Genomic DNA, 17,611 nt, shown 5'->3' with positions numbered 1-17,611 from the left:
CTTTGTTTAAAATTAGTATATAGCCGGATCAGGATAATATTTTCAAATTAGGATCCGGATCTAAAAAAGGATCCAGCCAATTCCGGTAGATCACTAACTCTAAATGCTCCGGCCCGCTGAGGACTATTTTTTTTTTGGATCCGGCCAGTCAACTATTTACGTTGCCCACCCCTAATATATAACAAAAGATTAGAAGACAAACCAACTTCGGACAAGTCAAATTCCGACAATTCAAACTCTTAACAAAAATAAATAAAAAATTACTACATTTCAAAAAGTTATACAAAATTGAAAGAATAAAAAATGTATATGTAGATCTTATATCTAACAACCACTTTTATCTTTATTGAAAAATCTAAAATGTTTTTCAAGATATTTTAAAAATACTAAAAATAATTATATTTTTTACTTTAGTATTTGATTTTTTGTTCATATTAATATAATTTACATACGCATTTTACATTTCAGACAAATACACATTACTTTTATATTTTTAGCCGTTTCAAATTTTCATTAAGAATTTGAATAGTCGGAGTTCGAATTTTCCGAATTTGAATAGTCGTGCACCCATAACAAAATAAATTTGAAGTGCTAACATTTTTTAATTATATAAATAGTAGTTAGTGGGTATTAACTCTATTCTACTTATTACTGAGTTTTAGTTCGATAGTTTCAGACCTTAACATATATTAAAAAAGGCAAATGAAAATGGTAAGTTCTGAGTTATCTCAAGTTTTAAAATTACGTGGTTCACAAGAATTTGATTTTGAGAACTGGCAAGCAGATCCCAAATTCATAGGATTTGAGAAAAAATGTTCTAAAAGACGAAAAAAAAAGTATTTAGGTAATTAACCAGTTCAGGAGTGATATCTAACAAATAAGGGTTCTTTTTTGGTTTGTCAAAAAGGCGTTAATAAACATTGTTTAGGAAAACTTGTAGACTAAAAAAAATTTACAAACAGTAAATTTAAAATTTCTTTAGTCTCAATAGCTTAGTAAACTATAAAAACTTATAAAAATATATTAATCTTAGGAAAGAATAAAACTAATACAAAAAGTACTAAATTTTTCACTAAATATAATTTTATTGGACACTAAATATAAACGAAAATCAATGTGTCCTAGACTCTACTTGAAGTCATCTTTCTTAAGCACGTTCACCACGGATGCGACGGGCAAGTTGTATGTCTTTTGGCATGATGGTAACCCTCTTGGCATGGATGGCGCACAAGTTTGTGTCCTCAAAGAGTCCTACCAAGTAGGCTTCGGAAGCTTCTTGGAGAGCTCCGATGGCTGCACTCTGGAAACGAAGATCTGTCTTGAAGTCCTGAGCGATTTCACGTACAAGACGCTGGAATGGCAGCTTGCGGATCAAGAGCTCAGTAGACTTCTGGTAACGACGAATCTCACGAAGAGCAACGGTACCTGCAAAAAAAAACAAACTGTTAAAGAACTGACAATTCTTTTAGAATTTTTGAAAGTTTCTATATAAAGAGTAAACAACAACTATCTATAACCGGATCTCCTTAAAAGAGCAATACTGCCCTTTGGAAGCAAATTTAGCTATGAGGGGTTGTTTGTAATAAAGACGGACAAAAGGTATATGTATAATTTACTAGAGTATAATAAATATATAAGCACTATTATTTTCTTATACTTTAGCCGCAAAATTAATTTTAAAATATTTTTTTTAAACTATGGCGCATAACAATATTTCAATGTTTACTGTATAATTATATTTTATAATATTTTAAATACTATTAATAGATTTTTCATCAGATAACAATTAAATTTACTTTGAACATTTACACAAAATTGATTGTTTAAAATAAAACTAACAGACTATAATAAATTTAAAAAGTTTAAAAGTTACATACAAATAGAATATGTATGAAGTACCTGGGCGGTAACGGTGTGGTTTCTTGACTCCACCTGTTGTCGGTGCGCTTTTTCGTGCAGCCTTAGTGGCGACCGGCTTGCGAGGAGCTTTTCCTCCGGTTGATTTGCGGGCAGTTTGCTTGGTACGTGCCATTGTGTAGTTTAGTATTTATTTTATGTCTATAAAACGTATTAAATTTTAGTATGGAACGTATAAAGGTAACTAGTTTTAAAAGGAAGGACTAATATAGTATTAACTAAAGTAGTTCAACAAATAAAAATTAAGAAAAAAATAAGTGAGTCTAAATAATTTTATAACTATTCATGGTTAGAAGGAAGTCAGTTTAATTGAATAAATTTATCCAAATTATTTTCCACTTATAAAAATTATTAATTGAAATAATTTATAAGTTGACATAAGTCTACGTAAGTAATTGAATTTTGTCCTGAATTGACATCAGTCTACTAGAAATTGTCTTTTGATCCACATGTAAAAATAAGGATTTTTTTGTAATTGTTTAGTTAACCAAACCAAACCTTAGACTACTAATTTAAATTTAGCCAACCCTAATACTACTTTAGAAACATTTTGACAAATACACGATTTGAGCTAGATAAAAGACAAAAAACATTAAACAAATTCAGTTTCTTTTATAAAATAAATCCCAACTATGTTGTTAAAAAATTTTGTTGTTCTTTTTTAATATTTCATCGTGTATAACAAAAAGTAAATCCTAAGAATATCTGACAATTTAATTTTTAAAATATTAAGAAATCAATATAATAATAAGTTTTAAAATAGTTTTAATATAAAAAACTAATGTTATAGAACTGTAAAGCTACTTATCCTCTACTAAACCCTCTACAATCATAACCTAATTGTAATGATGCTATTAGCATGTATTAAGTTGCTTATGAAACACTACATATTTTAAAATAGCTTTATTAATTTGGTACTTATTTATGATTCAAAACTATGAAAGTAAGTCTAAACTCTTAAAAATTAACTAAGTTATTAATAAATGGCTGGGAGTTTCTTAGAGAAGCCTGAATTTTTCTAACATGCTTAAACTAGACTAAGTTGACATGAGTTAAAAAAAAAAAGTTTTAAAAACTTGAAAACTTTAATTTGAACATTAAATAGCAACAACCTAAGTGTACTACTATTACTTAATGTACAGTAATAAATGATAAGCCCATAATGCAATGTTGAAAGCTTTAAAAGAAGCTGAGAAAATCTAAGATTACTTATGTAAGTATATCTATATATAGGTTATCAATAATCTTTTATTTTAAAATATTGTCCTGAATTGACATAAATAGCCACCGCCTAAATTAGCCAGAAACATTTTCAGAATTTTTATTTTTAGCTGGAAAAAATGCTATGGGTAACCTATAAACAAATGCTATAAATTTATGCATTAACTTATGAAATAAATTAAAAAAATCTTAAATCTACTTAAATGTACTGATCCTACTCTGAAGTAAAAAAATATTAATTAATGGGTATATATATAGTTTAAAAAAATTTTGGACTATTTGGAAGAGAAACTATTTTTGATTGGCAAACTACATAAGTATGACTTTTTAAAATAAATTCTTAATATGTCGACTTGTACCTATTGGACATAGTTTTGAATTAGTAATTGTATGTACAAGTTTGTTTTAAATTAAATGAGTAATGGGGTTCTAATTTTTTTTTTTAATATGTTAGTTAGTTAAATAATTTAAAAAAAATTCTAGTGGACTTATGTTAAGTAAGCATAGTTTAGAAATATTAATTAAAACTGTCTCAGAATAGCATGAGATTGTTTCACTGGTTAAATATCCTGCTTTACATAAGGTCACTAGAAAGTTAGAATTATATTCAGCTTATTCAAGTACAAAAATATAAGGTTTTGAAACCCATTACTAAATTAATTTTAACCAAACTAAATTAAAATCAACTACTATATAAACATTTAACTTTACAAATGGTAAAAATCCTTAAGCAACATTTTGACGCCCTTATAACAAATAAGGGTATTCTATAGCTAAAATATTTATTATAAATGATTATTATAAAAAGCTCAATAGTAGAAGCAAAGTTTAAAATTAGATAAATGTAAGCCAAAGCTATTAAATTTGTACTAGATGGTTATAATGAAAATAAGTTGCTGTAACATGTCCTGAATTGACATGATTAGTCTAAGTAAGCAAAACTTGTCAGTAACATTAAAAAACATTTGCCTTACTTAACTTTTCGTAAGTTTTACCATAACCACAACTTACGTATACTGATGCTGTAAGTTTTCTACACTGAATGCATTGTAGGTTTTTGGTGTTATGAGACTTATTTTCACAAAAATTGTAGTCAGGGCAAAATAGTCTGATTATTAACACAGTACTAAAGTTTTTTTTTTTTAATACAATAGACAAAAGCAAACAATTAAATAATAAATTTAATATGTTATTCTGGTAAATTTCAAAGTTTGACATGTTTAATTTAACCGATGCACTACCAAGACTTAAGTGCACTAATAGTAAAAATGGTTCTTCCCAGAAAAAACACAAGTTCCTGATAAAATTTTTTATCAAGTAAGATTATGAGTATATAAAAACAATATTTTTTTCAATTAAATTCTAAGTAAATAAATTGATTCTAGTTATTTTAACTTACTGCAATTTACTATAATTGATTAATTTTTAGTTGACAAAACTTTTTCTAAATCATCTAAATTTATGTTAAGTATGCAAAAAAGCCTGAGTCAGCACAACATGACAAAGTATTTTCTGAATTAACTAATATCTAGTCAGCTTATAATTATCTATTTAATAAACTAAGCTTTAGACAAAATTAACACCGCTATAATTTTTTATTCTTATTTATAATTGTAAAATGTTTAAATAAATACTTTTTAGTTCAATGAAAATAATTTTAATCAAATAATCCACTTTACAAAAAATTAATTTTGAGTAACAAGATAAATATATAAAACTTTGTTGATGCTGTATTTTAAAATAAATTATTAATCAAAAGTTTTCACAACATGTTCAAAATATTTATTTCTATAATTATTATTAAAAACATGTTAAATGACAAGTTTAGTATCACAAACATAAAAAGAACAAGGTTACCACTAGTTAAAAAAAAATTTTAAAGCTATGTGAATTTCTTTTTAGTTTTTTAAATACACGTTTTTGAGTCTACTTTTAGTCAAAAGTTAAGTTTAAGGTTAAAAACTGTGTTAAGCAGTATAAAAAAAATAAAAGGATCTTTTAAAGCTACTTTTGAAGCTTTTTGATTAAAATAATTTGATGATAACAAAAATACTTTAAAATTTTTGTGTCAAGTCAAAAATTTTTTCTAAAAATTAAAAAATAGTTTAAGTGAGAGTTTTTACGTTTTGTAGTAATTTTTGTTTAAAACTCCAGTTATTTATTCTTAATCTTGTAAACATAAGATTTTTAAGTTTTTTTCAGCTATAGTTTAAAATTCCAGGGTTTTCCAAGTTTGATTCAAAACTCTTGTAAATTTTTGTAAAATTCTATAAATATAAAACATTTCATAGTAAAAAACTAATTTAATACATTTACTATAACAAAAAACTCGAGTACAAATGTAACAAAAGCATCAAAAAATAATATTAACTTAAATAAATGAATTTTAAAATAAATATTTTAATTTGAAAATTTAAAAAAATAATTAAAAAAATGTTTAGTACTGAAATTTACTAAATTTGTGTAGCACCAGGTTTAAATGTTTTAGTACTGTATTTGAAAAATACTATAGACAATTTCAATGTTTGTTTGAAAAAGATAAAAAAAATAATCTAAAATTAATATATAACTGCATTTAAGGATCTTTTACAAACAAAAACAGTTTTTAATTACCTAATTATTTAGTTATTTACAATTTAATTTAGAAAATAATAATATACGTCTTGTTTTATATTTTCTATGGTTGATTTTAGTGACTCAATTGCTACTAAAATATATTTGAGTTTTAGACACTCTGGTTACTAGTCTCAAAACAAACAAAGACAGTCTAAGTTTCAAAAACTACCATTAGTCACATCAAACTAGCATACTTAAACTTCAGAATTTAAATCAAAAACCAAAACAATTATTCATGCTAGAAACTAAAAAAAAATAAGCAAATTTAATATAAAAAAATACTAGAACTTGACTTAAAATAACATTTAAAAAACATAAAAGTGTAAAGACTATCTGATCTTTTTGAAAAATATCAAAACTAGTCTGAGTTTTTCAAATATATTCAAAGATACCTGAGTCAAGCTGAAAGTTTCTTATAAAGCTTTAGTTAGTATGAGTAAGCCCAAGCTAATCTAAATCTTAAGTCTGTCCTTGGAGGACAAAGTATTCTGTGTGTGTTGTAAACCTGTAAATGTATTAATGCTACTAGATATTTTTCCATGCACAAATTTTAAGTTCCTGATGAAATGTTTTAAATTTTCATAGAAACTTTATATAAAATGGTTTTTGATTGATGATATATCAAAGCTGTCTTTTATTGAACTTGATTATATAAGTCATTAAAGGTGTTTGTAACTTTCAAAAAATATTGATTTTAATGCTACATAAAAGAGTTGTCATAAATGTTCTAAACAGTTTATAAATGTTTGTTTATTTGAATTTAAAAATTTACGCTGAAGTAGTTGTGTGGCGATTTGCTTATTTAAATCTGGCACCTATGGTATAAATAATAAGTTTTTGCAAATTTTCAATACGCGAATTATTGAAATTTATATTGAACTCAATGTTTTTTGACAAAAGAAAAAGAATAAGCGCAAAACGAACGATTTATAAAGTCTATAGAGAAAAAACAAAATGAGGTTAAAAATAAAAAAACTAAATTATCGCTGCGGAATATAAATCTTGATAAACCACTAATTATAGCCTCACTTCTACAGTAAAAAAAATAATCCAATTTGAAGTTAGCTTCCAAAACACTTTGCAAAAGTTACGAAAAGCTTGCCTGAAGAGAAAATCGTTAAAAAAATGCTTTAATTAGTTCACAGTGTGTAACATTTTTTATTTATAGATTAAAGTAGTCTAGAGATTATTTGTTTTAACTTGATTTTTTATAAAATAATGATAGTACTTCATCACACGGGGACATATCACTTTTGCACGTGCGTGACTTTTTAGAGATGGGACATATTTACATGGCGACTGTTTTGTATGGTGAAAACTTCTCACCGCAAAATTTTTGCTCGGCGACACTTTTGCACGATGTCATTACGACTTAAACTTGTGCATTTTTGTTAAAGATTACCACTAATTGTAATAAATAGCAAAATACAAATCGTCAATGATGAAACTTTTGAAAAGAAAACGGTCAGTCAGCTTCTTATATGTTCAAAAGGTAAGTTAGCTGCTTATATGCTTAAAGGTAAGTTAACTGCTTATATGTTCAAAGGTAAGTTAGCTGTTAAAAAAACAACAAAAAAGTCACCAAAAGCTACCCATGCCACCAAAGTAGTTAAAATTAAAACAAAATACAGAGAGTTCTCGACAGGAAAAATTCTCTGTTTCAGTATAATGAGAAAATTTTCATCTCTGAAAGGTAAAACACAAAACATCAAGGAAGAAAACTTTGGAGTGAAAAAGAGAGTAATGTTTGTTTACATTTATTACATATTAGTTTGATTACAATGGAAAAACTTTCAGTGGAAAACAAGTTGTTTTTTCAGCATATGCTTGTTTGTTTAGACGATTGAGTCAATAAAACATGTGTTAACAACAATTTTAAAATATCATGAAATCATATATTCAATATGATGAAATAAGTAAAAATTACGAGTCTCTTAAAATAAGTTTAAGAGAAAAATGTTTTAAGTTAAAAAACGAAATTTTAAAATGTTTGCGATAAGTTTCAAAGAAATAATAAGAAAGTAATCATTGTTTAAAGTATACCTTTGTTTGTTCAGAGGATTAAGATTACTAAATGTTTTAAAGATGTACACACTGAAATAAAAACTTTTTTTTTTAAATTAAACGATATTCTGTGTTGTTTTATAAAGCTCTTGAGTAAACTAAATTCGTATAAAAATAAACTTCTTATTTTCATTTTGGTATTTGCAACAAAGAGATACTCTGTTTAAAGTTGCATTACGCTGTAAATAATAAAGATCAGCAGAAAAATAATTTCTTAGTCTATATACCAGGCATAGAGCTTTTTACAAAACATAGGTACACTTTAAATTTAGGTAAAGTTATACTTTTTTCAGTAGTTTGTAATTAAAAAGATAATTGAAAAACGATTACAAAACTTATACTTGGTACAATTATAGCAAAACTTATAAAGTTGTTATAAGTCGATAAACGGTCGAAAACACATAACAAATATTTTGTGTATTTCTTACAAAATAAAGATTACGTAAAGCAGATATTGAATAGAAAAATTAAAACGAATTGTTTTGTTAAGTGTAAACTTAAAAAAATAATTAAAGTATATGGAAAAATAAACGCATTTAAACAAAAACACCCGAAACTGAAAAGCAAGAAAACTGTTAAAATATTTTTTGAAAAGTTCCAGAAGAGGAGCTCTCAGTTGACAGTCTCACAGAAAGTGATGTCATCCCTACTGAAACTGAAGAGGAGCCCTCAGTTGACAGTCTCATAGAAGGTGATGTCAACCCTACTGAAACTGAAGAGGAGCCCTCAGTTGTCAGTCTCATAGAAAGTGATGTCATCCCTACTGATAATGAAGGGGATCCTTCAGTTGTCAGTCTCACAGAAGGTGATGTCATCCCTGACTGAAACTAAAGGGAAGCTTCAATTGTCAGTCTCACAGAAGGTGTTGTCATCCCTACTGATAATAAAGAGAATCCCTTCAATTGTCAATATCGCAGAAAATGATGTCATCCCTGCTGAAACTGAAAAGGAGCTTATGAAGTAATAAATAGCGGAATTTTTAAACCAATAAAATACATGAGAGAAAACTGATTCTACGTTGACAAACCAAGAAAAGTAGCCTAACTACTTATTTTATTCAAAATATGATTGACTACGAAGAAAATCTTTTCAAACCTTGCCAAAAAAAAATTGCTCGTAAACCTACACAAATTGCAATAAGCAAATTTTATTGTGAATGATGAAAACAAATTTGGGAAGGACCAGCAATAAAAAAATTTATTGAAAAACAGCTTTTAGTCGGATAAGCGTAAGAATGGTTAACTTAGGAGGTGAACATCAAAGAGAAGTTATTGTTGAGAAAAAATTATTTAATAGTTTATAAACAAGCTGACGGTGATGAAAGTTACAAGTGTGCTTACATCCAAAAGTAAGAGAAAACAAGAAAACATATAACAATATATAGAAAACAACAACGAAATTACCATCACTTGTATTAAGTAAATTTTAAGTTTATTTGATAAAAACTTTTTGTTGTTTAAACAATTAAAATAAGTTTTTAGTATTTTTTAGTAATCTTTTAATATTTATATTTATGATATGACTTTTATACTTCAATGTTAACCAAATTGAAATTGTGTGTTTTAAACTGAAAACATAGGAAAGATATAAAAAATATAGTAAAGTAGAAAAAAAGTAACTATAAAGACTGTTTCGTACAAAAACTTTCTCACTAACGTGTTTTAAAAGCTTAAAATGCACGACAGAAAAATAATTGACAAACAAAGAAATGTAGCCTTACCAGTTGGCATATAAAACGCTGACCGTAAATCAGAACTGTGAGCTGCCAGACACGATTCAAAAAAGTTGAAAAAAAATTCTTTTTTAATGTGATCAAAAGAGAAAAGGTCCAACGGTTACAACATTCTCTCTACCTAGCAAGAGCCGAAGAAAAGTATCAAATATCTCGTATAATACTTTTATTATTTGGTAGTTTGTACAGACGATTAAAGTCAGTCAGTTCTTTAATTTTTTAAAGTAATGTTTTGAAAAATAAACATTTCAAGTTAACTAACAAAACTTAGAGTGTTTCAATAGAAATACTGGAAAAAATAGGTGTAATACAGACTAGTTGAAATAAAATGTTTAAAGAATAAAATCAAAAATTGCTCAAAAGATTTAAACATTAAAATTAAAAAAAAAGTTTAGACATTAAATTGAAAGTAAACGACGTTTTCTGTTGTTTTTTTAGAATTTATGTGAAAATTTAGTCTGAATTTTAACAAATTTCAACTTTACTATTTGATATGGATAAAAGAACTACATTATACTGTTGACAAAACTAAAACAATTTTAGAATTTGAATGAAAGTTGAAATGGATTTTTTAATAGAAAAAACATATGTAAAACTAAGTGTGAATATAAAATGTTTTTATTTGAATGAAACAAAATCCCTTTTAAAGACTCGAAATTCAGTAGAAATTAAAACTAGAAATAAAGAAAAAATACTCTTTAGTAATACAAACCAAACAGTTTATTCAAAACATAGTTAAATCTATACTTGCAATGTAGTTTGTATTTAGAGAGGTGATGAAAAACAACAAAATAAAAGAGGTTACAAAAAAAAAGCTTAGAAACTATATCAGTATTTTGACAACAATCGAAATTTAAAAGACTAAAAACATAAAGTAAATATTTCATGTGCTTGTTTCTAAAATATAATTTCGACAAACAAGTGTTAAAAGAAAATTAAAATAAAATTTCGGCCCTAAAGTTATATCTAGACGTTAAAAAGTTTATTCAATGCTTAGCTGTTGACAGTTTACATCTTTTGAATCTTATTTTTGTAATCTAAAAGGAATTTTTAGATAAATCTTAGTATCATCGTTGGTAAAAATGATTTCAATACAAGAACGTTTCCAGATCAAAAGTCTCAAAGTAAGTAAAGTAATTTAAATTTCAAATTTCAAGCTGCGTATTTTGATATTGTGTCAGCCCATCTTAAGCTGTTTTGTAATTTGCGATACCTTCCAGCAACCAAATTAAGTTGATCATATAGTTTGGAAAGTATTCAAAACAACCTCAAGTTCAATTTGCTATGCCATCTCGTCAATAAGTTGTAAACTGTAAATAAGACATAAAGATTTAGTGAAGCAATGAATCAAATAAACTCCGGCAGAACAAGAAATTTAGTCTTACTTCTTACATACGAAAATAAAACAAAAACAATTCAAACTTTAATTGGCTAAGAAAAAAAGGAAATATTTGAAATTAAATGAAAAATAAATGTGAAAAAGTAGCAATAAAGTCCTTAGTTGTGGGTTTTATAAACCGTAAATGCACGTTATAAAAAATTTAAATGTTTAAAAAAGTTCACGAAGTCGTCAAAATGGTTGAAAGTTTAAAATCTAAGATTTAAAGAATTAATAAGGAAGTAATCATCAATTCCGGTAATGAAAATAAAAATATTTGACAAATGTTCTCGTTTGTTCAGACAATAAAAATCAACAAGAGTTTGAAATTTTTGTAGAATTTACATTTTTTAACGCCAAATAAGCAATTGTGCTTATTCTAAAAAAGAAACTTTACCAATCGACAAAGGAATCAAGCAATTTGAAGGTTCTTGAAGAAAAATCAAAATAATATAAAAAAAAATAGATGTATCCCGAAATTAAAAGAATTTTTTTTGTAATATGAAAGTATGTTAATATCAAATAGAAGAAATATAACGGAATCGATCATAAAAAATATATTAGATGAATAATTAAAGAAAGATGTACAAACTTTATTTCAAATCAACAGAGTTAAAATAATAAGATGAAAACAAAGTTCTCTGTTGGTCTTTGCTGGTCAGTGTTTACACACTGATAGACCAGGAAATATAGTCAAACTATTTACATCAAAGTGTAAAATTTAAGAGTAAAATGCTAAAATTACAATTTGAACTAACTACGAAGAATTACATATAAAATGCTGACCATAAACCCTAACCATTAGCTGCTAAAAGGTCACTAAAAATCAACAAAAGTTCATCTGTTGATGCAAATAAAATAGAAAGTCTTTAAAGATAACTTTTTAAGATTAACTTTCTCTCTTAACGGTAAGAACCGAAGAAAGTTATAAAGGATCAGATAAAAAAGAAAAAATAGTTTATAGAAAAAACCAAGCTAAATAAAAATACTAGTTTTACTTTTGCAGATTTTTTTCCGCGTTGATAGACCATTTGAAACATATTCTAAATATTTAATACTTACATGTACAAGTGTATACGCTTCATCTGAAACTAATAACTATCTACGTAGAATGCTTTCGAAAGTTCAATAGCTTTTCAAACCGAACAAGATAGTAAAAAGAATCAAGATGTTTGGATCTAGTTTAGAGTCTTTTGAGTATTATTTGTTCTTCAGACGATTTAAATCAGTAAACGTTAAAAGTCTCTAAAGTATGGTTTTGAAAGAATAGCAACTTGAGGTTGCAGAGTAGAAAACCAAAGAAACAGAAGTAAAGTAAGATGAAATACAGTTTAGTAGAAAATGAGTAACAAAGATCATCGCTTTTACAATATAGTTTTGAAAGAAGTCTTTAAAACAACATTTAAATAAAAACTTGAACTAAACAAACTTTCTGTGTTGTTTTAATATAGATTTTGAGTAAATGATATGATAGTACAAAATTACAATAAAATTATACAAATAAATAGTTACGTCATAATTAAGAAGCTGTACACTTTTATTTATTGTAAAAAAGATAATCTGGTTAGATTACGCTAGTTTATCTAAATGTATTTTAATTTTCAAGTTTATTTAACCTTAGAGGCTTTAGTTTAGGGGTGGGCAACGTACGGCCCGCGGGCCGGATCCGGTCCGCAGAGTGAAAATAACCGGCCCCCAAACGTTTTTTAAGTTTAAATGCAATCCGGCCCGAGGACAACATTGATCCGGCCCGCAAGTAGATGATCCGGCCCGCTAAGCATTTTTAAAACTTATATAAAATCCGACCAGCCAATTTAATTATTACAAAACTTGTACAAAGCCGTTTTTGAACTATTTCATTAAACAAAACTGTAAGACTTTGACCCTGAAAACGTTTGTTAAAATGGCTTATTATTTTGTGGTGATAAAACACTATTTTGTTATAGTATTTTATTCTGTTTGAAGTCAGTTGAAGTAATCCTTCCTCAAATTATCCAAAAGCAATTGTTTGCTGAACTAATTTTGATGATCTTACCTACCATAATGTTTTCTTAAAAAGAAGAATGTCAAAAATTTCCGTCTTTTCCAGATAAGTATTGAGTTGTTTTTTAAATGTTTATAAAAGTGAAAAAAAATATCTTTTAAAACATCGACAAATTTTTTAGGTCAAACTGCTCAAATTTAAACTTTTGTCAAATGTTTTAAGTTTAGACTACCATTTGCACTTTTCCTGCTATTGTTTATTTATAAAGGACTTTTTGATTAATTATATGGTTAAGTTTAGTGATGACCAATTGATGACAATAGTTCCACTTGATAATAAGTTTTGTCGTCGTTTTGCAGACTTTTAACAATTAAGTGAAGAATTAGACATTATTTCATCACCGTCGACGTTTGACACCAAAAATTTACTTAGTAATATTGTTAGAACTGTTGAACTTCAATGTGGCAGTACACAAAAAGAAAAGTTCAAAACTGAAAAATTGACAGATTTTAAGACTTACTTAACAAGTAAAAGTTTGTTAATTTAAAAAAGATGACAATGAAGTTAATTGTTCTGTTTGAGTCTACATATTTTTGCAAACAAACATTCTTAACCATGTATATAAACAAAAGTGTGCTGTGTTCAAATCTTACTTATACCAATTTGCAGTCATTACTGAAAATATCTACTTCAAATAAACTTCCAGATTTTAAACAACTTGTTAAAAACTTTTATGATCCAAAAATGTCTCATTGATTTCTTTTTAGTGTAATTATTCTTGCTAAATTCTTTAAGCTTAACATTTAAAGTATAGAGTGACAGTTTTATGTTTTAGTTTTTCGTTTAGTAATATTTTCACTGGTGAAATCGATCTTAATCTAAAAGTCTACTAAACTAAAATGTTTGTTATGCTAAAAATATATATTAATTTATTTTTTGTTTCAATATTTCGCTATTTTATGTTAGTACTCTTATTAAAGTATTTTAGGTGCACTGTTTTATTAATATTTTTAAAGTACAGAATTTAGTTAAATTTCGTAAGTTAATTATAACTTTTTGATATTTTGAAAGTAAAAGTGTTAAAATTTCAAACCAAAGTAATTTGATATCTAGACTTTACTGTTTTTTAAATAAGTTAATAAGAAAATTTGAAATCAAACATACAATTTTTGTTGCTTTTATAAGATTTTTAGATAGATTTTATGTATTATTTATCGAGTCAAAGTTTGCAAACTTCTAAAGATGATCATGGAACTAGTTGTGTTGTTCGATACTTCATACATTTAAAAACAAACATTTCCGACCATAAACATTAACAAGGATAAGCTATCTTCAAACCTAATCGGTTTTTCAGTGCACTTGCAGATTTCCAAAACTTTCATCCAACTGGATTTAAACAACTCTAATACATGATCAACTTTAAGTGTTTCATCGAGTTCTTTTATTTATTATTTTTTTGCTTTTTATGGTAAAACTGTTTATTATATCAGAATTATTTTATGTTTTGTTTCTTTTATACATGCAAAAAAATGTAAAGAATCTTCTTTAGCTTAATTAAATTAAATAACAGTAGTTTAATATTGAATTGTTTGTTAATTTTTGAAAAAATATTATCACTATAAACTCCAGGTAAGGATTTCCAAAACTAATTAATTTCGAATAGTTAGCAATTTTTTTATGTTTTAGCTTGAAATGTTAGGCTCGAGTAACTTTTAGTAACAAAATTATAATTTTTCTAGGACTACCTAGTATTAATTCGGTCCAGAGTTATAATATATATATAGAATTATGAATACTTAACTAAATTTAACATAAAATTTCATACTTGAGAACCTTGGTAATTAATGTTTTGATTCAAAATTCTGAAACACCCGATCAATAAGCATCTAACCGGATCCTAGTTTTTTTGAAATTAGCTTCCATTCGGATCCAGATCTTTGTCTAAAATTAGTATTTAGCCGGATCCGGATAATATGTTTAAAATGGGATCCGGATCTAAAAAAGAATCCAGCTGAATCCAAAAGATCACTAACTTGAAATGATCCGGCTCGCTGAGGACTATATTTTTGTGGATGCGGCCCGTCAACTATTTACGTTGCCCACCCCTACTTTAGTTCTCTATCATAAATTGCAGCTTGTAAAAGTGTATATTGAAATTATGCTTTTGTAATTAAAAAGGCGAAATAACTTTTATATACTACAAACTACAAAGTTATAATAATATAGTTCACTCTTAGGTACATTAAGTTACATTAAACTATAATACAAAATTTGATTGCACTATATTTATAGACTAAACTAAACAGCTAAAAACATATGCTATTACGTAAATTTAAGATACTATTAAAAAATTTAAAACCTTTAAACTATTTTTAGTAGTTTCAAGTATTTTAAAGTTATAATTACTTGCACAGTCAAGGTTATTTAAAAGTTATTTAAGGGTTACGTTCTGCAACCTTTAAACTCACAAAATAGCTAACAAATTTATAAGCTAAAGAAAAGTAACAATGTTGAAGTTTAAACTCCAGAAAGAAATTTTTTTAATTTTAGTTTTTCCAAAAATAATCAAGAAATATGCTATAGTAGAGGACCGACTCAGCCCGAGTCCAAATGCGTTCTTAAAACATAAATAAAACTGTGAGGTATTTTTTAAGTTAGAAAAATATTTTTTTAAACAATCTGTAAGAACGTTTTTGTGATAAGAATTACCACTAGGCTTTTAATTAAATACTTACGTATAAGTAATGTCTTGTATTGTATATATTGCATTGTGTTTTTAGTTTAAACTAGTACTTTAATATCAATTGCGAAAATTATTTTAAACAACTGCGGCCTGCCAAATAAACATTTCTTAGTCCGACCCACTAGCAAATATTCTACAAAAATTAAGCGGCGACTTTCAAAAGGCTGCTGACCCCTGAGCTAGAGGAATTATGTTATAATTAGTAAACATATTAAAGTGTTGTGATAATCGAATGTCAAAAAATATGTTTAGTAATTTATATCGAAACTTTTATTAAAAACAAAAAGTTTATTAAGTTGTGCAGTTTAAGAGAAGCTAATGTAAATTCTGAACTCGATGTCTAGTCAGAGTCAAAAGAAACCTGCATAACTAAACGAAAATTTTTAGTAAAGTTTAAGTAAAAAACAATTAAAAAATCCCTTGAGAAAAATAAGACCGAGGTAAAAAAACTTAGTGTATTTAAATTAATAACGAAAATAGAGCCTTTTGCAAAAATTAAGCTCCTAACCGTTGGTTTAAATGTCCGACGGGTTAAAGACTACCGACTTAAGCTAGCCAGGCTCACGAATGGAATGGATTTGGTTTCTAAATACAAGTAGTGATTTGCTATTGTGGCTATTTTGGTCTTTACCAGATGTCTAAAAACTGCAGCGCACAAAACTTACATTTTTTGACTTGTTGAATTTAATTTTGCAATAAGTCCTCACTATTAGACTCTTAAACCAATAATTATAAACCACTTTTTGTTTATTATTGCTGATTTTGTTTAGTTTGTGGTTTGAATAAATCTACCGACCTCTGGTTTATATCATACATATTATGTCAAAACATAAGCTTATTATAAAAAGTGAAAGCTGGGCTGAGATTTTTTTTTTAAGAAAATAAACTTTGAGCACATTGTATTCTTTACAAGTAAATAGATCCAAAACTTTATAGTGACAGTTACTAAACTCTTTCGAAGAAAAAAAGTTGTTTTGCACTTCAAAATGTGTTAAGAGAAAAAAAATCTTTATACAAAATTAAGCGTGTTAAAAATCGTTTTATGCGATTAAATGCAATTAAATCTATTTTCTACTATTTATTATTGGGTAAAATTTTAAATAATTCACCCTTAAGTAGCCGAAGTTTTTTTGTAAGGTTAAACTAAAATTTCTCTAGATTAACGGTTTTATAGAATCGTAATTTTTTTTTAAATTATTACCTTAAAATGTAATAAAAAAATATTAGAAAAAAAATGTACTTTCCGACGGCAATGTAAACATTTTACTTTTTTGTTGACTTTATATAAGTCACTTATGTCAGTTTATTTAAAGTATTAAAACAGAGGTCGGCAGGTCAAAAAGGAACGTTTTTTTATGTGCTTTAAAAAACATTTTTAAAGACAATTTTTTTGAACAAAAAAAAATTAGGCGATATAATATCTTTTAAATATAACACTAAAACTTTATCTTGTGTTTTCAAAATATTACTATGTTAAAATATTTTAATAAAAAATTTAATGTGGTCCGCCGTTTTCCGACCTCTGTATTAAAACCATCGACTTCAGAAGAGTGCAGGAAATAATTTTGATGCGGTCTCCATGAATTTGACTCTATAACATTTTGATACGGTGACCTTAAAAAGTGAAGGTTTAACTTATTTACAAACAAATATGCATTTTTCTAACGTGGTGGTTAACTTGTTTTATTTATTTTTATGTCTACTGTCAGACTTTCAAAAACGTAAAGGAATTATGTAACAAGCTTTTTTTAAGAAGCATTTGACGCAGTAGGAACTACACATGTGCGTACTAGCTAGTAGAGTTTTAAAATATGATTCAGAACATTATTGAATAAAAACAGCTTTATCATATACTTTTCGACGAAGATTAAAACTTATTAACGACTAGTCAGATTTCTCTGTGACCTTTTTAAAACTCAAAACGATAACCAACAACCAAAACAACAGAAATGTTGT

At 26.7% G+C, this 17,611-nt stretch overlaps 1 protein-coding gene across 1 annotated transcript; it reads right to left on the bottom strand.

Annotated features, from left to right (window-relative positions):
• Positions 1-1,147: 1,147 nt before the first annotated feature.
• Positions 1,148-2,032, bottom strand: LOC145829673 (histone H3.3 type 1-like). Its single transcript, XM_082937528.1, has 2 exons — positions 1,900-2,032; positions 1,148-1,425 (listed from the first exon to the last, which is right to left on the bottom strand). Exons 1-2 carry the CDS (start codon positions 2,030-2,032, stop codon positions 1,148-1,150), a joined length of 411 nt encoding a protein of 136 aa, XP_082793654.1.
• Positions 2,033-17,611: the final 15,579 nt, after the last annotated feature.

Source organism: Thalia democratica, chromosome 2 (genome assembly GCF_965202585.1).
Source record: "Thalia democratica chromosome 2, ktThaDemo2.hap1.1, whole genome shotgun sequence".
Lineage (NCBI taxonomy): Eukaryota > Metazoa > Chordata > Thaliacea > Salpida > Salpidae > Thalia > Thalia democratica.
The sequence above is the reverse complement of the archived record's forward strand: the minus strand, read 5'-3'. Positions and strand labels throughout refer to the sequence as shown.

What these genes read in the sequence shown, in the direction of transcription:
- LOC145829673 (XM_082937528.1), bottom strand. Translation starts at nt 2,032, where the DNA reads ATGGCACGTACCAAGCAAACTGCCCGCAAATCAACCGGAGGAAAAGCT. An exon ending in ACCACACCGTTACCGCCCAG is followed by an intron (nt 1,426 to 1,899) that starts GTACTTCATACA and finishes TTTTTTTTGCAG; the next exon opens with GTACCGTTGCTCTTCGTGAG.